General features: G+C 41.3%; 1 protein-coding gene across 10 annotated transcripts in view; it reads right to left on the minus strand.

The window, feature by feature from the left end:
• The window catches only part of nrm (neuromusculin), a 158,208-nt gene that overhangs the window by 61,123 nt on the left and 74,885 nt on the right, over positions 1-22,200 (minus strand). For 9 of the 10 annotated variants that reach the window (XM_065304491.1, XM_065304482.1, XM_065304492.1 and 6 more), the window contains exon 2: positions 9,087-9,270. In XM_065304491.1, the coding sequence (XP_065160563.1) occupies positions 9,087-9,270 (184 nt within the window). Of the gene's footprint in view, positions 1-9,086; positions 9,271-10,299; positions 10,325-22,200 lie in introns of those variants that run through there. The other variant, XM_065304486.1, reaches the window with a different exon arrangement.

Raw genomic sequence — 22,200 nt, forward strand, 5'->3', positions numbered from 1 at the left:
GTAATTAATAACGGTAAATTGCGTTAAATGGAAATGAGACCCGGCAACGAAACGGCAAATTTCCGTTTGATTGTTTAGCACCGGTCAGGACGGTTCGTTCGGTGCTCTTAACGGAAACCCCACCGCATTTCGGAATTGCATGAATATGTTATATAATAATTGGAAATTTGTGTTTCGTCTCGACCCCCTTTTCGTTACCATACATCCCACTCCACCACCCGCCTCAACCCGAGCAATTCCGCACGATACCAAGTCGAGATTCAAAATTCCGTTGCACACAGCACATGAACAAGAGCGTCCATGTTAGTCTTGTTACGCGCTACACTACAAATGTGAAGTACATTAGTTTATAGGAAATACGACTATCGCATCGGACGCGCACACACAAGCCGAGCAAAACGCTGCGGCATACGAAAACCCGGCCAGATACCGAAACACGGTCAGAGAATTGGGGAGCCAGAAGCCTGGAAGCGAAGAAGGGTGTGTTGGTTGTGTGTAGGCGAGAGGGAAGTAGCGCCCGGCGCGCGGACTGTAATTTATTTACATCCTCAGTGAGATGGACGGTTTGAAAGCAAGACAAACAGCGCTCTCATATCCTGCCAGCGATACCGCCGCCGCTGCTATAGTTACAGTTACTTTTGTTTAACGCTAACGGAGTGTTGGCTAAAGGACTATTGCACTCTGGCGGGCCGCATTAAAACAGATGGGAAACTAAATTAAAATCGTCGTGACTTTGGCATTCGTTTAATTTACGTACTGGCTTCATATGTGAACATTGCAAAATAGTTTAGACCTGATGAGGTCATACACACACAAACAACTAAACTTAAATTGAATTAAATTCAAAACCATGGGGAATTTGTAGAAATACACTAAAAAATCTTTCCTTCTATTGCTACCTGTAATGGTGTCATGATATGAGATCTTATTTCGTTTTATCGCGTGTAAAAACTAAGCTCTCACGCTCTGAAAATCTAATTAAGGAGTGGGCGCTTAAGGACTTAACTGAATGCACAATGCTCCGGACCCGAAAAGGGTCGCCGGCCGTGCGATGTATGCTCTGAAACGACACGTATGAAGAGCGGACAAACGTCAAATCAACGATAAGGACGCAGAACCGTCTAGGCACCGAGAAGTCCTAGTCGCCCAGCCTGAAAGCGCCGTAAAGATCTCTGGCCGGTCGTGTCGCGTCGTTTACTGGCAGTTAGTTACAAGCAGTTGCGGACGCTAATTCAACCCTTTACTTGGTTAGTTGTCCCAAGTCCGAAAGCGACTCGTTACAATTGAAATGATACCGACGACGAGCCTCTGCCATCGTTACTTCCTAGCACCAGCACCAACGAGTTTATGTTCGTGTTTGTGCAAGCACTAAAGTCAAATTAACAGATATAGATGATTGTACTGCGAACATACGTTCGTCTTGGAATTGAATGCTGGCTATCTCATCGTTAAGTGGTAATCGACCCGAAGACATTCACATTCTTATCGTGTGAGTATAATTTTTCGCAATTTAAAGTTGGCCATACGGATGTAGGTTTTGCAGCGCGAAAAGGGTAAGGTTTATTGAACGCGGCAGTGAGTTACGGACACAATTAGAGCCAAGTGTCCGTGCCGGCGCGCATTGGACCGTTTCCAAGGAATTACCAAAGCCGCGGAAACGTTATCCTGATATCATGTGATTTTGGTCAACTGCCTAAAAAGCGCCGAAAAACGCCGGACTTTTCGCAAGACAAAAGACGAAAAAGCTCTGGCGGGTACATAATGAATTTAGCGTCCTAAATAATTTTGCGATTTTGCGATTAACCGAACGAGAAGTGAGCGAGCATTTTACGATATTACTTTTCAGCGGAAAACAAAAATAACGCGATGTCTTTTTAATGCAGGACAGAACGTAAAAAGTAACACTATCTAAGAAGTCATATTAAAATTGTTTTGTACGCCATTCTATTCAACAATATTCCTAGAATATTCAACTACAAGACGCCAAACGAACGACGACAACCCGGCGCGCGCGCGATGTACGGCATGATGAATGGTCCAAGTTTACGAACGACGAGCGAAGGAGACAAAAGAAATTCATAAAAGATTGCCCAGATGAATAAAATTTGAATAATCTACTGTCGCACTATTTCATGCGGCGAAATGAAAAAGAATGGCCACACAATGGAAAGTGTGGTCGCGGCGAGCGCGCTCTCTTAGGAGATAATCGTTTAATAAATAAATTTAACAATAACAAGCAAAATAAATTAGCTCCGGCGCTGCGAAAGTTTTTAATACAACTTTGCGGCAGCGCGTCAGCCAGAGCAATTTAGTTTTGAACTTGCGAAATTCGGTCAGAGGCGTTTGCCTATTCTATGCAAACCGAAAATGATAAATGTAAATCAGAAACTTTGTAGCGAATTATTTTTTATACACTCTAAGCTGAACCAAAAAAAAAATCGACGAAAATTCCATTCCTCAAATCTCATGCCAAAAAATGAACCAAATCAAAGTTTTGCAATAAATAATAAAAAATATATTCAATTTATTTCTCAGAATGTCTTTAATCAAAAAGTTTACTGTAAATTTCTCATTATATATTATAATCAACTAGGATTATTTTTAATTCTATTTATTTTTATTAAATAATCTTACTGAAATTATTTTAAAATTATTTAATACTTCTTTTATGAAATCCTACCTCTACCAATATATAGACCGTAGCTTGCATTTAGAATTCTGCAGAGGACGATGATTATTATTGCATGAAAGCCGAGGTGGAGATGAGGTGGACGATATTCACGATGCGATACATCAGCCGATAATACCTAGGACGTGTTCACGCCGCCATTACACATTCGCAAACTTCGTGGCGTTAGTTTCGGCAAGCGAACACCGCGCGAGTGAACAATGGCGCTTGATTTATTCAGCCCATCCACGTCAGGGGGCCCACCTTTTTTTATTTATGAAACCCCAGACGGCGATACAGCAATGCCCAGCAGCGCGCGAACAATTTTTAGGTCGGGCGCCCGGCGCCTCCGCCATCGTTACATTGAAATCCGAATCTGAACGTGAGCCACAACATAAACAAAGCGACGACTACGAAAACGACACAAAACAAGGATGCTATTCCTGTTTGCGTGGGAAACACGCCGTTCGATTTGAACGAAGCACCAGCACAGAAACGAATGCTTCGTCCGGTGGATCAATTACGTTGATTGTTTGATTAATAAACTAAGAGAAATTGGTGTACTGCGGTATTTTGTATCTATTTGGTTATGTAGTGGGTACAATTTGATCGGGCTGTGATATTTATGGAAACAATTAGTTTTTGTATGCGGAATATTGTAAGAATGGTGGTGCGCGATGATAATGCAGCATAATTTGTCAAACTCGTTGACGTGGAGCAATGCGGGGAAGACTCGGTGTGCGCCTTGACAAGGAAAACGAAATTCATCAGGGGATTAGATCTAATCAATTTAGTGCAGAACGCAATATCGCGCCTGACAAACATACTCTGATAGCGCGATAATCTTTTCAGTAGTTTCCGCCGTCGCCGACGGAATCTTGAAGAGAAGGAGGAGGAAAAGGAATTTCAGGTCGTGTCTTACACAACGCGCCTCCGCTGGGAACAAAATTTTTGAGCACTATTGGGAGAAGCGAGAAGGAGCCTTCAGGACGTTTTGTTGCGCGCCACGCGTGAGAATAGAAGCGAACGAGATCCGCAATCGCATCTCGAATGCGATGCGGTACATGCTGACTCGCCACAGAACCAATACATGCATCCCGGCAACCCGATAAGGCAATTGTGGCGCGCGTGAGTTTTAGCCTCGAGAAGCAAAAAGGAGATAGACGTACGTAGTAGACAGCCAGCAGCATACGGCTCGATTTTTCTCTCGTGTTTGATTTTTGCTTCCAGGAATACCCCGGCGAGGAGTCAAAAATTTCTATGGCGACGAACGACACACCAGTGAAAGGGTCGTTTCAGGGCGTTCGCATGCCCTATATGCCATCTAACGAGTGCGACGTTTAAATCAGGAAGGCGCGAAGGAAACGAATGTGTGACCATCGCGTCGAACGCTTTTTTGCGCGCTCTCCAGTTCGACAGCGTGAAACAATATTAGCGTGGGCGGTTCGGGACGGCGAGCTGGCGGACGTGCCCGGGCAAAAACAAATCGGAAGTTCCTTCGCACAACTTATCATTATGGTCCCTCGAGGACCGGCGAGGATAATTTCTGCGCGCCGTTCGTGATTTATTTCAAATCGATGCCGTATTGGAATATGATCCGCTGCTCCAAGCGGATAGTCACAGTTGAGCTTTTTGCTATATGCAAAATCGCGCAACTTTTGACTGCCTAGCAAAAGCCTTCAAGTCAAGGTTTTAGCAAATAATAAACTTGGAGGAAAATTTAACGTTTTTTAACGGGCAGAAAACTAATTTCGACTCAGACTTGTTTTTTGCCTCCCGAATGTAACAGCGGTGCTTTATCCTTGGATATTCCAAATCTCTTATGACCGGGAAAAAGGGCAATTTGCGTGTCTGGCTATTTTTATGGATCGCGTTACTCGCGCCACCAGCGACGGGGCCGCAGCCACCGATGGACCTGTACGTGGCGGTCGAGAATAACGCGACATAAATCAGCCTGGAAAACGGATGGTACGTTCGTTCCAAACTGACGATTCGATTCGATCGAAAAATGAAATAAAGCGAACTTATTTCGTTGCCCGAGGTGAAAACCCCGTACCAGCCCGGGCTTAGTGTGCGTACGAATCGAACCTGATAGCACCGGTCCCAATGTCGCTATGGCTCGCAATTGAAGATGAGGGAATTGCTTTCGGTCATCCGAAACCGAGCGGTGACTGCTGCCCCCACCGACAGCAGCACTCATGTATGCATGTAGAAATATTACCTCCGAGCTTGCATAGCAATCGCATCTCTCAAGTGGGATTTATTTACTCGGGGAATTAATGCACTGGGCCTGCGGGCGTTACGGGAGCGATTGGACATTCAAGTTTAGACACCGCTGCTTCCTCGATTTAGAGCACCATACACTATCCCCAGAGCTATGAAGTATAATCCATAGGTTTTGCATTTTTCAATAAAAATTCACTTTTATAATGCATGGAATGAAATATCAACCGGAATTTTTGATAGCACCCTAAATTGGCTTTCATAAAAATAAAACATCAAAATTATCCGCCCGAATTACACGAGACGATAAACGTATTTTATTTTTATTAACTTTGGTGGCGAATTTGCCGCTGGCTTGAAACCTAATGAGATTTCTCGTATTTATGGTTGAGCCAACGCCAGCGTATTTTCGTAACAATAAAAAGGTGGGATCATAACGGTCCAACTTTAATTTCGTTCTTTATCGTTTCGTATTGTTGCGCGCCCACAAAAAATAAAACCACCCGATACGGCAAGGGTGCGTCGTGTGCGCGGCGCGGCCGAACTAATTGCAAAAGCCAAGCACGTTTCGGTTATTACAAATCCAAAGACTTCAGCGCGACGAAACCAAGAACCGAAACCGCGCGAAGAAGAACTGATGAGAATATCAATGCGCGAAATATGTTATGGCGTGCGCGGCTCGGGCGAAATTTATAACTTCCTAAGTAAACATTTAAGATAAAAAGCAAATAAATAGAATTCCGGCGAAAATTGCAAGAAGATCGTTGGCACAAACTCAGCGCCAGCGTAATGAAAAGAGGAAGAAAAAAACGCAAGCATGAAACAAATTTCCGCACGCCTCATTTGCTTGTCACTCAAATAATTTTTCACGAATGAATCACGCAAATCCCTTAATCCTGTTTACAAAGCAAACGCTCCAAACGTTTTGTCGACAGCTGAGCGCCAGCCACCGGAATCTTGGCGAAAATCCTTTTGAATAATTGGGAGCGATTTATTAAAATCATTTATGTATTTGATTTCACAAGCCTTTACGTTTGCACACAGGTTATTAACACAGGATGTAATCCTGAGTTTTGGTATCTGCGGCACTTGAAGTTTCAAGCCTTAGAAGAGGCATGCTAAATGTTGAAATGTTATAGCTCCCATACACGAACATTCTTCAAGTTCGAAGGGAGTGTTTAAATTTCTATGTTGCTTGCTCGAAGAAGTGATCGTGTGTAGGAGCCGTTAGATAGTTTTAGAGCGCGAGCCTTATTATGTCCGCCTCCATCAGGACGTGCCACCCTGCAAACTTACACACGTGCGTGACTGCCGCACAAGACACGGGCTTGGTGTGTTTTGTTAAGGCGGCCCTGGTTAAATATTTACGTTGGTTAAGCGCAAGCCACGGCGCGAGCGAATTACGAATTTATAACATAAACACCTCTGCAGCAGTAGTCGAGTGCCGCAACCTAATTAGTTCGCCAAATATAAAAACGAACGTGAAATTGAAACGAATTTCACGAGCGAATTGCATTCGATAATCCCCATATTCCCAATTCACCACTTAAGAGATGAGAGGGCTATTTTTGTTGCAACTAGTGAAACACGCCTAGCAGAAAAAAGTATTAATGTAACAATGGCAAAGTAAAAAGTACTTAAGGGCTGTGGAAACGTTGATAGCCATCGATAAATTCACTTCAATTCGGTTTAACAATTTAATGGAATCCCGGAATGATTCCGAGTCTTAAACGCTATGTTCTTAAAACTGGCACTTAAAGCCAGCAAGAGAGGCGAATCTCGAGCACCGAAAAATAAACAAGAAAAAGAACAGCGCGCAAAGAACAAACGCAGCGGCGACAATAAAACTACTCGCTGAATTTATGTTTTGCAGTGAAGACGTTCTCGCAAGTTCAATTGCGCTTTAGAGAGCGTGCGTTGAAAGCGAAAAACGACGACGCAAAACGTCGGGCGAAGGATTTGAGAGATTTTAATGTAATTTTAAGTTTTGGCCGGCGACGATAGCGGCAAAATGTTGTGGTAATTTAAGTTTGCATAAAATTAGCGGTAATTTACGACAGATTAGAGAAACACCGAATGTTACATAACAGAGTTCTCACGTGGCGCGCGTGTGTGCGCACGCCAGATCCTTGCTCTTAATGGGCGTGCAACGAGCGGCAAGAAGTGCCGAAATAAACCGCAAAAGCTTGCGCCGAGCCGAATTAGTTTTTGATTTACGCTGAAAGTTGTATTTTATTCTCGGTGCGAAGTTTATTTCGTACGTCTGTAACTCACTCACGTACTAGGTACACGTTGTTGTATTTTTTGCGCTTGCCGGAAACCTGAAACCCCACAAAACTTGATATGCTTTGCAAAGAAATAAAAGTATATCGTATATTACATCATCTTGGTAATTGTGGCAAAGTAAACGAAACGTCTAAATTATTATTTGGGCATCCTTGATGTTTGGTCTCGAAAATTCTAAGAAGATCCCGCAAAGACAAACGCAGAAATGCTAATTCTTATGAATTAAGGCGAGTCGTGACACGGATATTCATCCTTCATCCGCGTCGAGTGGTTCGTGACTGGTGTGTACACTTCGTCAGGACTCAGGAAAGCCGACTCCAAGGTTTTACATTTTCTCGAGGTTGGTCGTTAACGAAGACTAATATTCGTAAATACGCAAGGATTTATTACGGGATTAAATAATTAAGATACGCAAAATCTACTCGTGCTCATACTCTTCCAAAGTCTACTACTTAAATTCTATCATAATATTCAAGATGTTGGTGCAAAATTTAAATAATTTTTATAAATTGTATTTTATTTAAAGTGTGATACACTTTATTAACGTTGCATGTTGCATGCGCAATGTTTGTCCGTGTAAGCGTCAGTTACAGCGTTTGCAAAATTGCAAAAGTTTGTAGCGACTGAAATATTTCAATTCGCACCGAAAATTTCATTTGTGATACTCACATACGTGATTAAAAATTATGCATGCTTTTCAGTTTGAAACACGTGCAGTAATTAATCGTTAATTAATCAATTTACTGCGGCTATTTATCGAGATGTGATGGGTCAATGAAAGGAGTAAGCAGCGCGTGTCGGGGAGTCATAATGACACAACGCCTGCCTGTGCTGAATGTCACCCTCCGTGTGCCAATAGAATAGAAGGTGGGCGAAAATCAAAGAATAGAATCTTTCACTCGGTCGCAAAGGCATGGCGTTAAATTAGGTAGAATGGGGTGTTTAGAAATTGAAGTGTGCCTGGCCGACGTGATCGGTGAAAAGCAAACGAATGCCGAGGCATCGAGAGAGATAAATAGCACTAATGAAATGTGCGCGAAATAAATGAAGTTAAGCTCGGCGTGGAATTAAAGATGAAAGCGTGCATAGATTTCTCGCGCGCGCGCGAGTATAAAACAATTTACGCCGGCGTGCGCGTGGGCGAGCGCGCGTTTTCATTTCGTTTCGCATTTTAATTCGAAATTTTCAACATAAATAATTTCAATCCCCAAAATCCCAAACACAGTTACTGTTACGGCATATATTCATCCTAACCAGCGCGTGCACACATCGTGTTTCGTGTAAATTGCGTCAAGTTATCGCCCTCGCTCTTCCACCACCAGGAGGCACGAGCCTGCATCCAGCACCAAACCAGTTCCCCATTGTATTCGCGTGTGATCCTGTTTCGTGATCCTGCTGCGAAACAGCTGGGGGTGCCACGCACCAGAGACGTACACATATTGTGGACGCGCGCGTGCGAACGCTGATTCGGTATAGTCGTTTAGTAGTGCAGCAGAGGCGACAAACGACAGAAAAAAGAACGTAAAACAAAATGCCTTGATGTCCTTCTCTATGTGAAATGCGCACACATCCACCCATATACAGCACAAAAAAATCCCGGAATATTACAAGATAGATAAATCTCTTTTTGTATGCTGTATAATGCGGACACCCCACGCGCTGAAAACGTCTCCAATATTTATACGTGTCTCGATAATGCAACGTAAATCCAGATAAACATTAAATTTGCGTGAAATATAACGGATTCTCCCTGATAAATCCAATAAGTTGTATACTTATATAAATCTAATCTGGGGCAGCTGCGGTTCGGGCTGCTGCTTTCGTATTTGTCCCCGCAGGCGTGCAGAGATAAGGTTGCGAATACCGACAATCCGAACAGAGAATGCAATCTTATTATAGTGTAACTGACCTGTCTGTCGCGTCGCCCTCGGCCCTCGATATGCTGCCGGATTGACTGAAGACATAAATCCTCGACGAATCTCGATACCATTTAACGCTGTGCAGGTCACCGCACTGTGATGTGTGCAAACGACATGGCAATGCCACCGTGTCACCGGCATATGCTCTGACCTCTTCAATTGATGCTGTCGATACTGAAATTCAAAATAAACACAAATTACAACTTCATGTCATGTAAAATAAATAACTAGCATATCTTCAGAACTTGAAGTTTGTTTCTCATCAAACAATGTCTATTTACCAGTGTAGTGGTAAAGTTTAAAAGTTATTTTTAGCGTTCCAACTTTTAACAACAAATATTTACATCAAATAAACGCAGCGTCCGCTGGAGCTTGTTGCGTTGCATGCGACTTTCATTTAATGATTAATTAATTCCGCTGTTTACTTATTCAACAAACCTAAAACCATCCCAAGGCTTGGTTGGCTTATTGCCTTAATACTCATTACTTAAAAGTAGAAGTTAAACCTCCCCAAGATGGACAATAAAACCAACTCCCGATCCACCACTTTAGAAACCAATTGCTGATTTTTGTTTACTCTTAAATCAAAACGTTTCCGCATGCTAAACGTTGTGTGTCCATGAGTCAAGAACACGAAACAAAACAAACACACGAACAAGAGGCGCGCCTTCGACGAGTCAAATAAATAACGAATCTAATTGCAAAACGAGTGAAGCAAAAGTTCTTCCTTCCGCTTACAGTCGGCAATAAAATGAGCTGCGTCTCTGCCGCCATCGCCTCACGACGCCTGCGATTTGAGTGCTCAATAGTGTTCGGTGGTAGGATGTAATTCGGGTCCGCATATTTCGTGTGTTGCCAACGAACGACGAAGGAAGTCGACGAGTGTAAAATTTCCATGTGGAGCGCGCGCAAAACGCGAAGCATACGCCCGAGAATAATTATGAAGCCAATGAATACATTAAAGAAGTGGAAAAAGGTATTTTCCAGGCAATAAGCTCGCCGAGTGCGGAATGAATGTACAGCCGCCGCCGCAGCTACCTTGTGCTTATTTACATAGTCCAGTGGTGGTGTGCAATGGAATCGTCGTCAAAGACCATAATGTCGAAACGCAAATCATCCTCACAAAAACTTTGCCCATATTTTCCTTATTACATAGCTAATTAAATGGGTGTCACACAACTATACACATTCTCTTATACTTACGAGGAGCTACAACAGCTGAAAGTACAACTGAATGAAGAATATATTACTTGTTACCGCACCACAACACAGTTTACATAAACAGATACATCACAGTCATTTGGAAAAGCCAAGATTGTGCTTCACAGTGTATGTAGATTTGTGTAATTTTACATAACCGACATGCAGTGCAGCAGTGCGATTGAATAAAACAATAGGCACGCAGAGCTGACATGTCAATGCCGATAGAGGGCGCACTAAGCGCGGTTTGCAGCGACCTCAAACGTTTAAATTTGAATTTTGGTTCAAATTCCAGCGTCAATTCCAAACCTTGACTATTATGCTCACTTTGCATTGAAAACGTGGTTTTAGCAGCCTGGACAGGAACGCTAAGCGCAGAAATTATAATATTTTTACATATAATTTAATTCCTTGCGCCTTGTTTGCAGCGGTTGTTTTACACGCGCTCTACATGAACGCTTTCGACCATTGTGTGTTATACATGAACAACATGACATCCGAGAAGTGGTGTAACAGCGTAATTATGAGCCGTTCCCTGTTCGCAAGGAAGCGCAAAAGCAAAACCTAAAAAGTAAACGCACGAGGTAAAAATCAATATGGAAATTAATTACCATCGCCGTCCAGTCGAATAATAATTGTAGAGCAGTTCTAAAATTATTCATTATTCAGTAGTCATGTTCTGGTCGGTTATTTGATTGGATGCCTAATGTGCATTTAATTGCAGAAGGGAAGAGTCGTTTAATTCCTGCATTGGCTGCTTGTCAGATAGTTGTCAATTAATTACGGGTTTTATTTATGTTTAAATGCTTTGGTCATGCTATACGATACTGATCGATTACATTACGGAATAAATTCCTACGTTGGCTGAGGTGTTTCCTAAACGACATTTATGGATTTTTTTTTTGTTGATATTGTCAAAAATGACAATTCATATAAATATTCAAGTTATTTTTGTGAATCCTGATGGTTTTCAATTAGGACGTTATTGCCAATCGTTCATGAAATAGGTAATCATTGTTAACTGTACATGACCCACCATTCAGTCCTTGGCGGATTAATATTGGAAAATGGTAACCAATTGAGTAGCAAATAAACAACACCCAAATGCGCTTCGCCGACGTGTTAGAGCGCACACGGCTCAGTTATTTTTGATGAATATTGTAAACCGATCAAAATCGTACAGCTTTCGTTGGAATTACTACATTCGCGTTGATTCGCGCAACCCATCTGTTCAACAGAGGCTTAATTTCGTTTTCATCTGAATTATACGTGAGGGACTGCGCAGGTGATAATTTTCTATATATTCTTCAGTCTCGCGTAGGCAAATTTGTTATATAATCAGGTAAACATTGATTCAATATCTAAACAAATAAGATAAGGAATGTGTGTTGATAACTTCCATCAAATTCTATTCTAACCAATTAGTTGATATTTGGTATTTGATCAGTGCACACAAGTACCTATGTATTGTCAATAGTTAACAGTTGAAACGTTTTTGAAGTTAAAATAGCAGTCGTCATGACATCGAGCGAACTGATCACATCGTGCCCGATTGATTCCTGTGCCTGGACAAATTGGATTGTCAAATTACCCTGCCACGTACGCGAAAATCATCCAGATAATTACCTCGTCAGTGACAATAACAATCTTCGCACAAAGAGCTTCCGAGTTAATAAAAATATCCATCACGTCTTCATCGCTGGATGCCAGGTGTTCATTTTAGAAATAATCTGTGTTAAGTATCACATAAAAATGACTTTAGTGCATCCACTGTCGAGTCGATTAGTGACACCAGAAATAATATATGATATCCAGTGCTCAAATCGAGTGACATACACCAACCGACCACTGAACAAAGCCATCATTCTCCCGCATTACGATGGCATAGAATATCGAATAATGATATCGAAAAACGTGCATAAATTTGCCGCGATATCGAATGCGCAATTGAGAATTAAGTGTCCCAAGTGTAATGTTACGATGACGCCGCCGATATATCAGTGCGAATATGGACACGTGAACTGCGCACAATGCATTTCGAATGCGCCATTAACGCCCGACAATAATAATAAATATATGGAATTACATCAGTCGATCGGAGCAGATTTACAGCGTGACGGAAAAAAATTAATGTGCGCGCACTGCGCGAGCACAAAATGCACTAATTTTGCATTTATGGAGGACCACGTAATGAGACATTTGTTCAGTTGCAAAAATCAGTGTGATTTCGTTGATAATGTTTGGAACATTCAGAAACATGAAGAATCTTGTAAGCATAAATGTTGAGCTTAATTAATGTTTGCTGAGCCATAAATAAAGTTTACTTTAATTTTGTTGTAAGCAATTTGAAACCCCGTTGAAAAACGCAATTTATCGAAATAAAATTTATTACTACGCTCTAAAATCCACCATCGTCTTTCATTCCGTGCGCTCATGTTGTTGATTTCGTTTTGCTCGGTTTGTGCGCGGCGGCGTCTCGCATTAAACTTCACTTAAGTCGAGAGAGTAAAAAATCATCTCGGTCGGGCGGCGATGCTTTCCAAACAGATGCGCAATAAAGATCGAACATTAACGACGGGCGTAATAAAGTTAAACATCCCTTAACATGGAGATTACGGCCATGGGAGCGCGCGCGCGAAATCAAATTCCGGAGCGCGCACGAATCAACCGACGCAAAACGCCAGGGATGCAACTACCACCGGCACACACGCAAACCATCATTAAACTGCAACCACAGCGTAGAGTGTGGATGGGGTGGCAGTTTGTAAACCCGACACAGATGCAGACGTGTATGCTGACGATGTATGGCAAAGGGCAGTAAAATAGATAAAAGTACGTTCGTAATTTTTCCTGAATATTTTTGCGTTCTTTTTAATTCCTTTATGATATAAAATTATCTCGTGATTGCATTACAAGACGCTGAAAGGAGATTATGAGTTTTAATCTCTGTTGAAAGTTTAGCAGTTAAAATCTCAAACAAATACTCTTTGAAAACTACTTTAAATCATAAATGGCGATATTAATCAACTGAATTTCCACACCTCCTGCCTCAGTTTGATCAATCTAGTTAATTAATTCGAAAAAAGCGAATAATTCAATCAACAGAATTATCGACAGCTTTTATATGCTGATATATAGAGACGATAACGCAATTATTACTGATAGTTAATTAATTTAATTATAAATAGTTAATTAACTATGCAAAAACGTTACTGACATCAACATAATATTGACGCACGAATAAGCAGAGATTATAAAGGTTCGCTGCAACTAAAACCTGCCTAACGAGCTGTCGATTGCAGTTTCCACAAACGACTCATAGAGAACAAATATCCGCAAGTACAATCGCTGGGAACTTGAACAAAATCCACCGGCAGCCGCTGCCGCCACCAACGCCGTCAGCGTTTAGCCGCGCACATAACGAAGAGAAAATTGAACAACTAAAAGCTTTCCAACATGTCACGCTCGGCTCACTCATGCTGCACGCTATCTATGCAAGTAATATAATCAAGCACACCGCCGCCACCGTTACCGCCGTCGGCGCCGCCACAACGGGCGGCGATTTGCTACCGCGCGGGCGCGTCTCTTTGTCGGACGGCTCGCCATCACCGCCATCACCATCCTAGATTGTTTTAACTGTTATGACATGTTTATACACTTGATATTTTCAACTGCCACAAACTGTGACAGCGAACGCGAGTGCGCGGTGCCAAAATCGCCCAGGTTGTTAACGCACCCACTGCACCAATGTAAAATTAATTTCGATTATAGATAACGCAATCTTTCGTGCGTTGCTCGTTCTGTGTAGTTATGACGAAAACGATGTCAAATAAAATCAGAGAAGGTAAATCGATTTCAGGATGTTGAGTGCATTCCGCGCATTCACGGCGATGCGTGTACACTAACTTTGAGTAAATTTATTACAACGTATTGTGTTCCGGACAAGCCAATCTCTAGTTATTTATTAAGTTACATTTTGCTCTGTTTTGTGTGTGTTTCGCTTTCGGTCCAGTTGGGATTTTCGCTTTTTTCGTTTTGTGGTGCGCGCTTTTTGTTCGGCTCGTGCTCTTGATGCCCGTTCATTTTCGGTCAATGAGCAACGAAACTCGTTGCAAGCGAGAAAGCGAAGCAGAGAAGGAAAAGATGCGAAGCGGCGACTAGAAAAGTTCCCTTGATAAACGGATTCAATATACGTGTATGCTGTTTCGAAATGTACGAATATTGCTAGTGCATTCGCAAATCTATTGTTTTGTTTGTTGCACTGGGGCAATTCAAGTGTATTGCGAGAATTCGTTCGCGTACAAACATAATGCAGTATTTCGTCCTATAATTGAATATACGTTCATCCCGGCGATAACATAATGCGTTTTGTGTGAGAAATATTTTTAATCAGAATGCAAACTTATGTAAGCAATTATAGAAAAGTTGGCATTTCACGTCACACATTTGAAACTGAAGCACAACTTCAAAATAAATTCGAAGAATCGTTAGAAACTATTTTGTTACAAACAATTTGCTTAACGGCAAAGGTCAATTCAATCGTCCCCCAAAAAATAACAATAACAGTAAGAAAGAACGAAGGAGGAATAAAATCTCGCATCAACTAGTACGACAACGGGCGAGTTGTGTAGCGGAACAATCAGCTCGACAAGTAGTTTGTGCAAACTCGCTCGGAAAATTCAAATGCTATTCAATCGCAACGACACTCACATCCACGACGCTCCGTCGTTGGCATCGCGTCGCGGCGTTCGACCGTGTGTTTATGATGTTAACGCACCCTTCTCCCCAGTGCATACGTCGTATAATTTCGTTCGTTTCCAGCCACTTTGGCGTTTAGCCCGCTTCGGTATCACCTTTATTTTCATGTCATTTCATTCTCCTTTTTTATACAAAACTCGCTCCCTCTCTAACCGCGGGCAGCTCTTAAAAAAAAGCATCGTTCGTTGAATATTTCATTTTATATTCGTCAAAAACGCACCACCCGACTGTACCACCCTGAAAAGTAAGTCGAGCAATAGCTTGGGGACCGCGCCGCGCGTCCGCCGAGCTCTCTTAACTTTGTTTCGCTCCCTGTTTACTTTATTTCATGGTTTTATTTATAGTTTCGAAAGAAAATGAGGTGAACTGTCGTAAATGAAAACCCGGCGTTTACTACCGTGCCAACCCCCAGTGGTTGGATGTAAAAAATATAAAACGTATTTCGTCTTATTCTATTTTTCCCGTCCATGGTTACCAGATAATTAAATATACCAAGAAAACGATTTAATTAAATTTTTGTTCAAGCATAAGAAGCATATTTGCCCGGCGCATCCACGTAACAATGTCAATTTAAAAGTTTTTAACAGACGATAGAATAAATCATGACATTTTATGAATAGTCAATATTCTTCAAACACTACAAAGTAGAAATGCAAGACAACTTCAATACCAATTCAATTCCAAGGCAGGCACATATTACAACCTGTCAAACGCTATAAAGGCAGGTGTAAAATGCATATAAAAACTGTCGCTTGATCTACACCAGACATATTCATATACAACATTCTTATCGTGCATAGTACAATGCAATTTGATGCACCAGCTTATGCTTCATTCAACTACGTCAGAATAATATTCAAAAATATGCTAACGTGGCGATAAATTTTAATAATGCTGAGAGTATGTCGTATGCATAACAAGGACTCGCATCGCAAGGCAGCGTAAAACTGTTGTTTAAAAATCGTTAAATTCAATGGTCTAAAAATAAAATTGCGCATGACGAAATTAAATATTCATTGTAACAAATTCACGTCAACATTTTACATTACAATGATTTTGTCTTTACAAAGTTAAATAGAAATATAAAATACAAAAAATGCAATGATTTTACCTTTGTGTTTACCTTCAAGTTATAAATCAATATAAATAAAATAGAGAGCTATTATAGATTCAAAAGCGCAGCAGAGAGAAGAGAAGCTGCAACATGCGCAAGCAGGCGCAGAAAGAACCAACAAGAAGTCGTTTGCAAGCCATCAGTCGTCTCCACGGCGGCAGAAAGATGCCGTTATATTAAAAAGTATAATTTCGTTATATTAAAAGTTTTATTTGTGCGCCGATGTGGCGTCCATATGCGCGCCTCTTCAGCACACGGACGGAAAACGGAGAAAAGTAGAAGAAAGAAGATGAAAGTTTTGTTTTTCTCTCTGGTTTGCTCACCGACTTCTTTACCTACGGTATGAAATGAAAATGTAACAACGTATTTTACGTAAATATATATTTAAAAAATAGCGTACCTCAACAAATAGTTTGTTTTAATAGACTATTAATCATCTTTTTATGATTTGAATACAACTGAAGCAGATTGTGTACTAATAATATATAGCAATATACACCAAATAGCTAATAGGCAACAGAGACAATATTGCAAGCATGCTCCTGGTACTCCTCAACCGCAAATATTTCAATTGCGCTTTGGAGTAAACAGCACAATGTGCGCGCGAGCGTAATATAATCCAAGGTGAGGGTGAGTAGCGGTCGGCGCCACGGCCACGATCGGATGCACACGCGCGCTAGCCCTATATTACAATATCGGAGTATGAAAGCGACCGCAGTAACTCAAACTTAAAGCTTTGGCACTGCATAAGGTGCGCGCCTGTTCATTATCATGCCGCGTGTAATAGCCCATTGAGCGCGGACTCCAGATGGCCTGAGTTATAGCGCAAACAAGCGCCGGTAAGTTTGCCAACGGGAGGAATCGAGATCCTGAATTCCTACCAGCGCGAGTTTAAGGTTTGGTGTGCTACAAAGTGTTACGGGGGTGGTGGTGAGACGGTGGGTGGATGAGGTTAAATCAGATGCACATTCCACATTCGGACTTTGGCAATATTTATTACTGATTCGAATATATTGAGGATGTAGCAACATGTGTTTGCCAGGCCGGCAGCCGGTTCAACATGCACGAGGTAATACAGCATTCCTTGGGGTAGTGAATCATTTCAATTGGAGTTAGAGTCGTTTGTTACAACAATCCTCGTAAATTGTAGTTTCGGAAATGTTAATTTAATCAAATTAAAGCAACTTTATAAAGCACAAGAGTAAAAAGAATGCAAATGCACATTATTTTCAGGCTGTTTCTAAAAAAAATTGGTATGAAGAAGAAAGAGAAATCGGGAAAACTGCGACTGGACTGCTGGGCGACTGAGCGCGAAACGCACTGCGCTCTGTCCTTTTATACCTGCGTGCTACCCGCTTATAGTGGTGGGGGTAACGCTAGTGCTATGAGTTCATCTATGTTCATCTTCCCCACCAATGTTACGCCTTTCACTTTCCCCCCTCTACTTTTTGCTGGTAGACCGCAGGTATAAAAGGACAGCGCGCAGTGCGTTACATGCTCAGTCGTGCCTGAGTCGTCCAACAGTCCAGTCGCAGATCTCCCTTCGCTCCCTTCCCTCTTTGGTCGGTTTCCACAGTCGCATAACCGTCGTCACGTAAATGAAGAAATCAAAGTCGCATGTGTGCTTCTATAATATTCATATATATTTATAGCATTTGTCATAATAAAACGTATAAACAATACAAAGTTGTGACTTTGTAGGATTTTAAAGTTATCTTTAAAAAAATATTTTCCAATGTAGTTACAGTTTAAGAAAATCTCTTTTGATCGCTTTGTGGGTAATATTTTTTGTGCTGTTTTCGCATAAAGTTAAATGTTACATGCAAAACATTTCCGCCATAAATTTCCAAATTTTTTGATTGGTGCTCGAGACTTATTCCGCCCGAGGCATCCTGGCTGGCGCGCGGCTTGCACCCGTCCGTACACAAATCACGGAACCCCACATATAGATCACCTTTCGACGTAACGCCAATAAACCGATACTCCTCTTGCTTACATCCCGTCACATAAAGTTAAATGTATTTTTATGCGTGCCCCGAAAGGGTCGACGGCGATGTATTCTGCAAAAATGTCTGGATATCGAGTGGAAAGCTCTCAAGCTTTCAAGCGCGCAAAGGGTAGCTTTCCAATGCTGTAAACTTACAACGTTGATTTTTAAAATAGACACAATGTACGATGAATGAAAGATACTTAAAAACTCTCTTCGTTCGTAGAATACAAAATATTATTTAATAATAAATGCAACTTTGTTTTCAAGTGGTTTTAGGCTCTTTTTCGAGTTTTGAGCTTTTCAAATAAAGGATGCAACTTTTTTTAGGCGCCAAATTTTGCAAAGATTTATGAGACCCCGGAGGCGTTATGACCTCACTTCTACTTCTTCCTTCACAGTGTCGTCGGCGGCCTACTCTCGTATTTCTTCCTCCGCTTTTTTGTGTATGATTTAAGGTTTTTGTTTTATTTCACGCGAAAGAGCACACAATCGTAGACACACGCACACAGACACCTTACGAGTGTCCGCAGGGTCTTCGTTTCCTTTCTTAGACACACACAAATAAAAGCATTCGCAGATACACGAACAAATTCCGCAGGGGCAAGTCACAAGCGGGCACAAATTTGCCGGAATGAATTTATTATGCATTTTTATGTGACTTATATTATCCGACAATAAATGCGTTATTAGATTAATGTTCAATAAATTAGACGTTGATGATACATTGTTCTATAAAGTTAAGAGAAAATAAATTGTGTACTTTAACTTTAAAAAAATGTAATAGTTGAATGCGCGACGCCTCTTATTATTTAAAAAATAAAATAATATGAGTAGGTTAACATTTGCTAATAAAAAAGCGAATTAATGAATAATAATACAAGTTTTGATTGCTGTAGATTGGACACCATTTCATCTATAAATGTTCATTAATAATAACGGTAGTAATAATGGAAATGGATAAAACAAAATAAAACACGCATTACATTCATGCAACGTACACAAAAACACATCTAATGTACATGATAACAAAAATTACACTAATAAACGCCACGTGTGGTCAACACGGACGACGCATGAGGGGTTGTGGCATTCTAATACGTTTTTAATAACCGCGATATACGAAACACTGGTTCTAACACCCTTTACGACATTCGCAACTATCTGAATTGCACAATCGCAATATCCGCACCCATCCGCTCCTTGCACCCCTTTTGCGGGCTGCGCGCGTAGTCAGGTGCGATTTCGCGATAACGAAATAATTATGGCGCAATCGTAAACACGCAACGTCGAAACTGCCCGCAAAACGATCGGCACGACACAGCATTCAATTTCGTCGATACTGCCGGCGTTGATGGCCGAATGTGGATTCTAAAGGTCTACACACACAATTTTAAATCACAATTAAGTGTAAAAATATAACACAACTACGTTAAGTTTATTTTGTGTATTATGATGATAAATTCTTTAAATGTTTAAATAATGCAATATTAAACTGTGTACACAAATTGCGTGTGTGAATACCTTTAGAAAGGAAATGAGCGCTGAATCAAGCGCTGGGCTCGCCAACATCTATAAGTAAATACATTTTGTGCACATTCTGAGCGTTGCATTTGTTGACTAGTGTTTGTGTTCGAATGGGCAATACCTAATATTTAGATGTGCGCGCGAGCGTTGTTAATTTCGTGCGGCGGACGAAATTAGAGGCGCGCCGGAACAACGAACGACACGCCGAGTGAGCTGATAGAAAATTGATGCTTATTTGCGTGCTGTTCGCATGATTACGCTAGAATGCAAGTTACAACAACGCCAATGCAACGATTGATAGACTGGTGGAGTATTTTGGGAGTTTCGAACACGTTTTAAATTGTCATTCGGCTCAATATAATTAATTAAATCTCATGTTAATCAGGTTTTCATTAGAATTTTAATAAAATGTTCAATATCATGTTTTAATTAAATGAAGCGAACTAGATTGAATTATTAACCATCAAATCTCGTTTGTTGACTCTTTTTCGATTGAAATGTGAGTGTTTGTCGATTCATTTGGCTGTTATATGCAATAACACAAGCACAGCCAAAGCAAGCACAGGTTATTACAATCAAAATAAATCGCAACATTTCATACATGCTATTGCGAGCAATATTTGACTGTAATTTTGGGATTGTGCGCGTTCATTTAGGTGTATTCCTATGCGCATAAAATTGGCAAATTTCTGGATCTCGTCCAATACTTAATGAACTGGAAACTAAAAATTCATTACGCAATCGATGGCTGAAATAACCAATGCTTGGAAGTCTCCGTATTTTTATACAACGCTTATCACTTATTGTCTTTTTCTGCATCTCAAAGACCTACAGAAAAAATTTGTGGCCAATTTCGTTTCTATTCATTAGTTGAGTTCGTCCAGTTAACTAAAAGGACGCATCCTTTCCCCGCCGCTTGCCGCTTTGCGCCGCATCATAAATTAGTTGCCGGTGTGGATTTAAACAAAAAAATAATTGGATCGGAGGGGTTGCCGTACAAGATTAATAGACTATTTTCGTCCGCCCATGGTTTTTCGCGCTACAAACGGCCGCACCGCACGCTAAGCGCTCGCGGCACCTCCTTCACTTCACGCGCCCGCACCAAAAAGAAAAGACTTTCCGAATCGAATTTCCTTTCGGCACGGCACCAGCACAAACCCGCAGAGAGACGTAGAGAAAGGGAGATGGAAAGTGGTTAAGACCAGAAAATCGCATCGGCGGCGTGTGAAAGCTAGGCGCATTAATTAATATTAACAAGATCGATCGTAATCTCTGCCCGCGACCGGAAGTGAACTGGAAAAGGCGTTTGCTTTATTTAGTACGCAATGATTCGCCAACGCTTTAAGCGACAACTAATTCGTTATCTTTATTGCATTGGCCACACAAACACACAAAAAAATTCCGTAAACTTTTCAGGTTGATTTTAAGGTAATAACAAGACGAATAACATTATTTTATAACCCTCTTATTGGATATTGTGATGTTTTGTATTCTGAAGAGCTTCGCGTTATTGCCGTTCGGGTTTTAAAGCGGTGAACGCCAGCAAAAATAAAAGTGATCCTTAAAGCGTCAGCGCTTTGGTTTCAGTCGGACATGATCCCACGGAGGGTTTACGATCGTATTAAGGTCCACGGTCGCTGAAAAACCATTATCGAAAATTGTCATGATCTTCGGACCTCGCTCTTAGCAGCGTCGGTTAATCTCAGATGCGCCAAAAAGGCAACATAAAGCAAAGCGAAAAAGGAAGCAAGAGATCGAGAAAAATAGGCCGTACGTGTTCGCAACTAGATAGATTTAACATTTTTCATAGTTTCCGGATCCGCACGGCTTCAAGCGTATAATCGCTGTGTATTTAGGTCGATATAAGATGTTAAATATAGCGCTCGAGAAGCGAAGAAGGAAGGACGGAAAATTTGGTCACTGCATCCTCTAATCCGTACATATATCACCGCGTAAATCTCACCATGATTACAAGAAAATCGTGATACGAGTCGACCTCGCGTTGGGAGGATTTAAGGTTTTGTGAGTCACGTCGCGGCGATTCCACGTTTAGGCAAGCACCCACCCAATGTCGATGCCCTAATTACTACTTTTCCTTATCTCCAACTCCCTCTGGTGCCAAATAGTCGCTACTAGCTTTGATTAAATAAGCTATTTATAAAATTGTGTAAATTCGGAAAAACGCAAGTAAATATCCGTTGTAATTTTAGATGCAGCAAGACATTGCTCCCTGTGGGGTGTGAGATCACGTGTATGCCGACTACGTGGATCGCATACGCGACTTCCTAGAAATCTACATGCTGGCGACGAAGAGGACGCGCGTCGCCGTTCGTTGTTGTTACAACAAGTTGTACATAGTTGTTGATGTTGATGGTAACGTTGTGCGCGACGACGTGCAAGAACTGTCTAGTCTCTTTTGGGTACGCGCACGTACGCGTTGTTTATTCGCAATGATCATGAGGGAATAACGTTTCCACACGGCGTGCATTACGTGTACCTATAATACCCATTCCCATTT

The sequence above is a fragment of the Atheta coriaria genome, unplaced genomic scaffold, assembly GCF_025399875.1.
Source record: "Atheta coriaria isolate IRGN ID8LTWV9N9 unplaced genomic scaffold, Caltech_Dcor_3.1 hic_scaffold_6_pilon, whole genome shotgun sequence".
NCBI lineage: Eukaryota > Metazoa > Arthropoda > Insecta > Coleoptera > Staphylinidae > Dalotia > Dalotia coriaria.